The 10,339-nt window shown below is 34.5% G+C and overlaps 2 protein-coding genes across 2 annotated transcripts; both read left to right on the top strand.

Annotated features, from left to right (window-relative positions):
- The first annotated feature begins 5,250 nt into the window (after positions 1-5,250).
- On the top strand, positions 5,251-7,315 carry LOC123671738 (zinc finger MYM-type protein 1-like). The gene is made up of 2 exons (XM_045605755.1): positions 5,251-6,382; positions 6,993-7,315. Exons 1-2 carry the CDS (start codon positions 5,251-5,253, stop codon positions 7,313-7,315), a joined length of 1,455 nt encoding a protein of 484 aa, XP_045461711.1.
- LOC123671737 lies at positions 7,315-8,340 on the top strand. Its single transcript, XM_045605739.1, has one exon. It carries the CDS (start codon positions 7,315-7,317, stop codon positions 8,338-8,340), a length of 1,026 nt encoding a protein of 341 aa, XP_045461695.1.
- Positions 8,341-10,339: the final 1,999 nt, after the last annotated feature.

Here is a 10,339-nt window from a genome sequence, read left to right as displayed (position 1 = left end):
TAAAGATATTAACTGAAGGCGCAGTCAATACGTCAGATGGCAATCGGTTCCAGCTCTCAAATATTCTATTTTTGTTATTCAGAAAAAAGCGATAAGAACTATGCTTCAGATGGGTTACCGGGAATCATGTAGAGGAATTTTTAAGTCGAATAACATACTTACTGTTTATGGTTTGTATATTTATGAGGTTCTGTATTTTTTTTAAAAACATAGTGAATACTTTGAAGTGTATAAAAATTCTAATAATACGAGGAGAATTTTTCCTTACAATGTACCAGCTCATACAACAACTTTGAGAGAGAAAAGTGTACAGTACATGGCCATCAATTTGATCAATGTTTTACCACCTGAACTGAGAAAAGTTGCCAGCTTGGTGCATTTCAAGAAGAGGTTGTATGATCTGGTATTGAATTGTGAGCCATATAATTTAGAGGAATTTAGAGCATATTGCAGGAATCAATAATTGTTGAATTTTTTGTTTTGATTTGACTTGTTCCAGTTTTATATCATACATGGTGTAATCTTTTGGAATTAATAAATTACTATTACTATTACTATTCTGTTTGATAGAAAGTTCTGTCGAACAGTAGTCTTGAATTTTTCCATGGCAAGTTTGTAAGGGTGGCCTCGTAAATGATTTTGGTTTCTCTTGAACATCAACTGCAGCTCAGCATCAGCACAACCGTGAACTGCTCTGTAGGTAACAATGAGATCACCTCTTTCACGTCGCCGCTCAAACCTGGGGATGTTCAAGAGGTGCAGTTGTGTATTATAGACTGGGCGGTTGCGACCATATGGGAGCCGAGTACAAGTGCGTTGCCTCCAATGCATCCATATCACCCCTCAGTGAAGGCCACCAAGCTGGGCCGGCAAACTCAAGCATCGGGCGGACATAACATAAATACATAAGCTTACACGTCTGTAAGCTGCAACCATGGAAAGAACGATATAATAAGTAGCATAGTTGCTTAGCTCTATTACATAGATGTTATATGGCTGGACCAGGAAAGATGGGATGTCGGTTCAAAAAGAGTTCGGTTGGGAGTAAGCAAGTTGCGAACAGCTTTGGGAAGTCATTGTACATTTCATGGGAAGTCACGGGAAGTCAAGGGAAGTCCTGGAATTTTTGTATGATTTATGTAACTTTTCTGTTGATTCGCCTATGTTTTTATAAGCTTTTCCAGTTCAAATATTGAAACTGAATTTTGACACACCTATGTGTTACACCGATTTCGATGAAATTTCGCAAATACAGTAGGTTTAGATGACAATTCATGAGTACCTAAGTGACATAATCAAAAATTCAAAATAGCGGGTTTGTTTTTTTTGTGAGCACCACAGTGGCATGGATATGAAAAGGAAGGGTTTGCTGGGAAGAATATGAAAAGTATATCAACATTATTTCCAATCTAATATGGTGGACGCCTGGAGGTATAAGATGACCGACTAGTTATAGTAAAGTGTTCCATTAAAAAAATTAAGTCAAAAAACTCAATATCTCTGAAACTGATTATTGACTTAATTTTCCGATGGGACACTTTATATTTATATAGAAATATTTTTCATTTATTTCGAGATTTAATTGATTTTGTATCTATCGTTATATTGTAATTTAGTTATATATAGGGTGTTTCCCATTCAATGAGAAATTAATAATCTATTCAGGAGATAAAGAGGTGTTGTGTTTTTTGAATAGGACACCATATATAACTGGATTGTTATTTACTATGAACATTAAAGGAATTGAATCTTCAAATAATTAAAAAAATTTTATATATAGGGTGTCATTTATATGTATATTCAAATCAATGAAGTGAAAAAACTCAATATCTTTTCAATTCCTGACACCTCTATATTCTCCAACCTCCCCATTGATTGGAAGAAATAAAAAAATTGTAAATAATAATTTGAAAAAAAATTATATATAAAAATTTTAAAGCTTATGATTTTTAAAAGTGGTGTTAAACCCCTCCTCATGAGTCAACTCTTGTTTATAGCTACGTCAATGTTATCTGCTCAAATAAGCCTTCGCGCAACTAGGTATCAGGAAAGGAAGTTGCAGGAAAAACCACACATTAAAGAATTATTTTTGAGAATAAAAAATAATCTGGTATCAACCGAAACTAAGGTTAATTATAACCATGGAAAATCATAGGAATCGTGGAAAGTCATTGTATAAATTTGGGATGTCTGTTTGCCCCTCGGGAATAAGTACCTAATTCTGACTATGTTAAAAATGGTGCTCGGTTTTCAGTTGACTTTCTTCATTCGCCCTTCCACCCGCTCAGCAAACGGCTAATTTTCAGTATTATCTAGTACCAAACAACTTTCTTAGAGTTTTTTCTAGAACGAATATTTTCAAAATACTCATTGTATCCTGAAAATTGAATTGTTCCTAAGGATTCAATAGCTGAATACACCCAATAAATTTTTGCGACTGTATAATACTAACTGAGCGTAGAACTATGCTCAACGTTATTCAATTACCATTCATTATTGAGTTCGCCATGAACTAACTGTTCATATATTTCTTAGTCATTATACACTTCAGATTTGTGGACCAATCTGGAAACGTCCACCAATACAAAAAAATTGAGACCCCATTTATGGGGTTGAACTTTCGAAAATTTTTAATTCAAATGATTCATAAGAGTTCTTATTTTATGAGGTTTGTCGGGGTCTTGCTGCTCCCGGAGAAAAAAAGTTTGTTTATCATTGATATGTGTATACTGCTAATTATTAAGAACTTAAAGATGAGTCAGCAATTGGTCAAAACCATAGTTTTTCATTCCAGAATGACCTGGTATAAGGTATATCGACAGAAATAATAATTTGGACCTATATCAATATTCATTAGTTTTATCCGGATTGCTTGATGCCAATTACTCGAACAAAAAATTATTAATTTTGGATGAATAGGTACCAATAAGTGTCACGTATCAAAAATATTTACCTGAAGCACACGTGCAAATACCCGGATATTTTCACGCTGCCCTTATATTCAGTTATAATATCACAAGAGCATAGACAATATTCGAAAATACACCGAGTCACAAGACGTAGTCCGCGAAACATCGCAAGAGAGCAACTCGAGTGATGTTTCGCGAATTACGTCGAGTGAAGAAATTGCTCGAGTTGATATTTGTTACGATTATATACCGAAAATTTCAATAAACATAACCAAAGCGTTGCATTTAAATAATTCAATGACATTTCACTAAGCTTGACTTTTATTTTTTTTGGCGAACGTCCAAGAATGTTAACAATGGAAATGATCACAATATGTCAGGAGACGAAACACACAAACGATCATACCGCGTCGTCAAGGGTATACTCACTTATTAATACGCCGTAATTATGAGAAATTCACGGATTCTATTGGTTCATCAAAACATGAGTACTATAATCAAAAATATTGGTTCGTTGGTAAGTGATTTGTATCATATGCTTTAATATGATAAAGGAGAATAGTCCGGTATATTGCATTATATTTGATGATGTCAGGAGGTCTCTCAGGTTTTTTTTGTTGGTACTGAAAATAAATTAGTCTCTCTAATTCTTCAGCTAATCTGTTTATTCTGCCACAAATCATGGAGAATATCTCAGATTCGCACAGATTTCAGAGTTATATTTTATTATTATATTTGGTATTCGGAAGTCTCCTTCTACGGATTCTGTCAAATTTGTGACACAGAAAACTGTTCTGCCCACCACATTTTTCAATGCAAAAGTCACTAGACGATATTTGAAGAATATTTCATTAATTCCAATGAAAATTCATTGAATAACAATTATTTACTATTTTTTGACTAGATTCTCCATCTCACCTATAAAAGAAAATGGGTTTTCATTTGAAAAAAATGAGATTTTCTCATGGCTGGCTTTGATATTGAAGCACCCTGTATATTCAATTTAATTTTCAATTAATGGAGAAGAATCATTGATATCTGAAAAAATCTAGATAATTAGAAGTTTTCATGAAAAATTTTCAAAATTATCAACATTGGTTTTTTTTTTCAGATTTCAGACCCATTTTCTGGAAAAACTATGCAAATGATATATTAAAACAATGAAGAATTCAACGAGTAAATTAATTATGAATGAAAAAAAAAGTGTAACATTCAAAAACGAAGGTTGGTATCATTTCTGTCGAAACCGAAAGTCGAACGAATCACCACAATAAACTGAAGGATCAGAAAGAATCATATCGAAATTTATAGGCCAAAGAATATTAGGGGTTTGTATGCACATTTTAATGACGTAAATATGACAAAATTTCAAAGAAATAAAAATACTCCCTCAACTTCAACACTAAACTAATGATTTTCAACATAACAATCCAGACCACAAACAGAATTCGATAGGCAATCTATCAATACATAACCTGCCTAAAATCCTCTTTCACGGACTTGTTCTTCAGTAGCCTTGCGGGTTTCTTGAAGAAGAATCACCACTGTGTCACTGTATATTGCCAATGTCAACATAATAAATTACTCCTGTCCTTAGAAATCCTTTCAATATTCAAGTTAATATGCTCCAAAATCGGAAGCCGATTCTAGTGATGATTTTTCGAATCCTCAGGCAGTGCCCTATTACCGCCTAGGCCAACATAGGCCATGGCCTAGGGGCGGCACAATTTTAGGGGCGGCAAATTTTTCGGGGTGAATAAAAAAAAATTCTTTAACTCCCCTACTAAAATGTAGAAATAGCCATCTTCGAAAATTTCGCACATTTTTTCATTACCGATGTATAATTCTTTTGAATGGAAGATAGAAATATTGTTGCATTTTTCACACCCCTCGGTAATCTGAAAATCAAAGGAGCCGCCCTAAAACCGAACAGCAGTCGGCAGTTCGGCACTGTCGGCGGTTAAGCGCATCAAAGAGAACGTGGAAAACCTATCCTATCGTAAATTGTAATTGCTACTAATAAAACACGGATTACTGTCAGGGAAATCAGAGGACTGGCATAATATTTAAAATATGAATGCGGCACGTTTGATGAGTTGCCCTAGTAGGTATTATTTTCAATGGATGCAAGTAACTAGTTAAATTTTTTGCGTGAATTTCGGAATCGGCACTGGCAGCTCGTCAGTCCTATTTTTCCGTCCATGCAATACACTCAGAATCGAGAACTAACCACTATAGAGTTGTCGCCAGTCATTTTTAAACATTGCTAGTGCAATTTTTAGTATGAATAAATTTTGTGGGAACTTATCTTCAGATCTACTTGTTCATTCTTTTTTTCGCAATGTCAAGAAAACGTGAAAGTGGTTGTGAATATAGAAAACGAGCAAAGGAAAGATCAGAAAAAAATGAGGAACTGGTGAAGAAGATTCCCAAGATTGACACCTTTTTACAAAAAGGTGATAAAAAACAAAAAGTGGACTCGACAGAGCTGAGTGAAATTCAACAAGAATTCGATCAACCTTCAACAAGTGGTAACAACACATCAAACAAAGCTGAAAGCATTATGGAGATTCCGGAACAAGTGGAATCTTGTGAAAATCCGAAAAAAGCTTTTCCAGAAATTAGCGGCAGTTCAGATAACTTCAGTGATGATCCAGCTCTGTGGGATGAAATAACAGAGGAGTTGAGGCAGAATTTTATCAATCGTGGAATTAAACAAAATATTGATTTATTAGATTTTGAAGCTTCAAGAAGGAATTACAATGATCGCGTTCGATATTGTTCGAAAGGATTGTTTAAAACCCGATTGAAAAATGCCGAGACTCACACTCGCGATTTCTTGATTTACTCTGCCAGCACAGGACGTCTCTACTGTCTGCCATGCCGTTTATTCAATGGAAAAGGTCCATTTGCATCTACCGGATTTAATGATTGGAAAAATCCTATTACTATTGAACAGCACGAGAATTCACAGAATCACAAAAATTGTGTCCTAATTTTACTCCAAAGGCAAAAAGCAGCTGGCCAGGTAGATGCACTCCATGTTAAAGAATACAAGCGGGAAGTACAGTACTGGAGAGAAGTTTTAAAGAGAGTTGTTGCAGCGATCAAGGCATTGGCATCAAGAGGACTTTCATTCAGGGGTTCGACGGAAGTATTTGGTAGTCTACATAATGGCAATTATATGATGCTATTAGAATTTCTAGCTGAATTTGACCCTTTTCTTGCTGATCACATTGAAAAGCACGGAAATCAAGGCAGAGGGAACGTCTCTTACTTGTCATCATCGATTTGTGAAGAAATTATCCAAATTATGGCTACAGAAGTTCTAAAATCAATTGATCAGGAAGTTACAGAAGCCAAATACTATTCAATAAGCGTAGACTCCACACCAGATATAACGCATACCGATCAACTGGCTTTTATTACTCGCTATAATAAAGAAGACGGAAAACCAGTGGAAAGATTTTTAGGTAAGATTGAGAAAAGTTGTATTTTTTTCTTAATGTTTTCTCATTTACCTATACTGAAATGATGTTACTTTCAAAAAATGTTTTTGAGTGTAGCTATTTTATCAGTTTATTAGTAAGAGCGATTAATGATCGAAACGTTTGAAATAACAAATTCATTACATATTATAATAATTTTGACATAAAAATGAAAATTTGAATTGATTTATGCAATGTAATTGTTCTTGTCCACGACTATTCTATAATATGCACATATGAATTATAGCAGTGAATAACTTATCAGCATCGTGATAGACTGACTGACAGTAAGATCAACCACCAAGCTATCAGCGCGGTAAAAAAAAGGCTACTGATGGAATCGATGTCACGTGAAAATTTTGAACTTCATTTTGAGCTTGCAATTTTCAGTGCGAACGCAGAAAATGTTGTCATCGCTTTGGAAACTACTCTAATTTTTGAAAATGCAGATTAATTCGAATTTTACCCAGGAAGTCGTGGATAAAATATAGTATTCTACTCACACATAATTACTGATATTTACTAGGGTGAATAATAGTTATCTTTATGAGCTCATTGAATAATTTGGTACTAACTTAGGTAATTTTACTCACAGGATTTATACCAAATCCGGGACACAAGGCTGAAGACCTTTATAACGCTGTTATTAAGATGATGGAGGAGCATAATTTCAATTTTGCGAATTGTAGAGGTCAATCCTATGACAATGCGGCAAATATGTCAGGAATATATAATGGACTGCAAGCAAAAATAAAAGAAATCTCTCCTTTGGCATATTGGATCCCATGCGCGGCTCATTCGCTGAACCTCGTCGGAGAACACGCTGCTGGATCGTGTAAGGCATCTCGGGATTTTTCTCACTTCTTCAGGATATTTACGTTTTCTTCTCAATCTCGACTGCTCGCTGGGGGATACTAATGAAACATCTGACTGGCCCTTCAGTGAAACGATTATCTACAACTCGCTGGTCGGCGAGATATGAAGCTTGCAACAGCATGAACCAAAATTGGAAAGAAGTTGTCGCAGCTTTGAGTGAAATTGATGAGCGGGACAGGTCTAAGACTGGGAGTGAAGCAAAAGGATTGAAAATCAAGCTAACATCTCTGGAAACCGCAATAATGTTCGCTGTATGGAGTCCAATTTTGGAAAGATTTGATAAAGTGAGCGAAGCAATACAGAAAGTTGGCATTGGTATAGATGAAGTAGTTTTGTATTATGAGTCATTGGTTGATTATATCTTAGGATTGAGAGATCAATTTGATCGATTTGAGGAGAGAGCGAAGATCAATTCTGGATTTGAGGAATATCGAAGTGAAGAAAGAAGAGCCACAACAAGAACTGTTCCTGCTGATGAAACTCGAGTGGGACATACTGCTTTGAGTGGGAGGGAAAACTTCAGAGTAGGGGTTTATCTTGTTATAATTGACTATCTAACAAGAGAATTGAATCAACGTAAAAATTGCTACAAGGGTTTTGCTGCGAAATTCTCCTTTTTATTAAAACTGCAATCGATTAGTTCTGAAGAATTAGGAGTAGCGGTTACTAATCTCATCTCTAGTTTTCCTCAGGATTTAGATGAAAAACTCCACGATGAATGTTTGCACTTCAAATCCTACTTAGCACAGTTAGAACAACCTCCAAAAACTCTACACGAGATGAGTACCTTCATTAGAAGTGATAAAAGCTTAGTGCAAATGTTTCCCTACATCGATATTACAATTAGAATGTTTTTATGCACTTTTGCAACGAACTGTTCAGCAGAGAGGTCGTTTTCAGCATTGAAGCGAATTTTATCCTATTTGCGATCTAGCATGTCTCAAGAGCGTTTGAATTATCTGGCCGTTTTGTGCATTGAAGCTGAATTGTTGAAAAAATTAGACTTCGAAGCTGTGTTCCAACAATTTGCGGAAAAGAAGGCAAGAAGAAAACCATTATTAGTTTGATTATGAAAGCTGTAATTTTTTACTATGAAATTTAACTCTGAAACATTAGATTGTTTTATTTCCAGATAAAAAATTGTCTTTATCAACTTCTGCGAAAATCACGTATTTAAAAAATTTGAATTTTTAAAATTCTCTTTACTCATAGGGGCGGCAAATTGTTTTTGGCCTAGGGGTGGAAAAGAGTTTAATCCGGCCCTGTCCTCAGGTGTACCAGGATCGCTACAAGCTTACATTTATGAATTGAGAAATCATCTCCCATAGATTTATACTGATTTTATTTCATTGAAAAAAACTAACGAAAATACAAAGAAAATTCCAGATGAATATTGAAAAACAAAAATTTCAGTAACAACCGTTCTGTCTGCGTTGAGTGTGAATAAAAAAATAGCAATTTTTGTAATAACGTTATAATATAATAATAATTTCAATAATAATAGTAATGGAAAATTCATCGAAAAAAATCATAGTACCGACCTGAAATCCGCTCTATTCCTCATGTTGCTGCGAGGTCCGGTAAAGACTAGCTCCCCGATCTCGGCCGAAATGTTTCAATACAAAATTTAAATATTAATTAGAAAGAAGATTTTTTCTGGAATATGCATGGATTATCTGACGGAAGAGGAGAAATAATACGAGATGACTGAGATTTTCTCTTTTCCTCAACAACATTTTTCCACAAAGGGATAAATGGTAGTGTGTTGAAAATAAGTTATCTGGATCAATTTTCTCATAGCATGTCATTTGGCAGATCAATTGATTAATTTAATTCCATATTGATTGAACTTCGGAGGCACTTATTTTGAAAATTGATATATGAGGAGGTTAAAATTTTCAAAAGAAACTGTACCTATAGAATATATCGAAGAAGTGTTCACAAAATTGGAAAACCTTGATCATCATTGAAATATCTTTATGCAAGTGAAAATTTTTAAACACAATCAAGCAAAATCTACTACTAGGTTGTTAGATTATGGTTTGAATATTCCTACGATATTTCTTGAAAAAATGTCATAAATATGGATTTGAAGAAGCTTACAAAAGCTCCAGACTCAGAGTTTTCATCATTCGTCTCTATTTTGGTGTTAATATTATGAATTCTTTTATACGTAATACGATGTTCTACTGCAGTACAGGAAATAATAAACCAACAAAATTAAGAAAATACTTACCTGAAGTCAGGAACTGTTGAACGCTCGTTCATTGACGCACTAATTGCACCCTTGGAGACCACTTAACAGTATTTCACTATATGTGGTTTCCAAGGGCACAATTGACGCATAAACCAACGCGCGCTCAAAATCGCCTGACTTCATGTCAGTGCTTTTCTCATTATTTAACCTAGTTATTGTTTTTCAATGTGGTGCAAAACTATGAACTGATTAATTTGCTGTTAAATGTCGGCAATCATCTTAGAATCTTAGAATTTCGAAGCGTTCAAAGATACCTATTTCTATTAGTAGCCAAATTCGTTCGGAATATTCAGTTTGGGAACAACTTTCGCTCCGAAATCATTTTTCAAGTGTAGTCTCAACCACAAAGTTTATCTAGTAGCCACACGTCCGATAAGACAGGAATACGAATAACATGATCTATTCAAATCCATAAAAATATAATGACCAGCGAAAGAACTGATACGATTTGTTACAGTCAATGAAAAATTCTAACCACACGAATAGTAGAGTTATATAATCTATTCTAAATCCAGAGAGCTATGGTTCGATGGTTTCGCCGAGATAAATAATTCGTAAAATAACATCCATATTAAAAAGTATGCGTGAATTCTCGATTTTTTTAGAGCCCCAATTTTGTGTCGAAGTTATGCAACAATCATTATATAATTTTTATTCCTTTAACATTTAAGAATGTGCTGGCATATGTTGAAATAGGATATTTAATTTATAAGAGAAGATCAAGTTTATGAATATTTGGGTATATTTGTTTCTGTGTAGTTAAAAGAGTGCAATGAAATGATGAACAGAAAAAAATATAGATTTATTTA

This window comes from Harmonia axyridis, chromosome 1 (assembly GCF_914767665.1).
Source record: "Harmonia axyridis chromosome 1, icHarAxyr1.1, whole genome shotgun sequence".
In the NCBI taxonomy this organism is placed as follows: Eukaryota; Metazoa; Arthropoda; class Insecta; order Coleoptera; family Coccinellidae; genus Harmonia; species Harmonia axyridis.
This window is presented reverse-complemented; position numbering and strand designations above follow the sequence as displayed.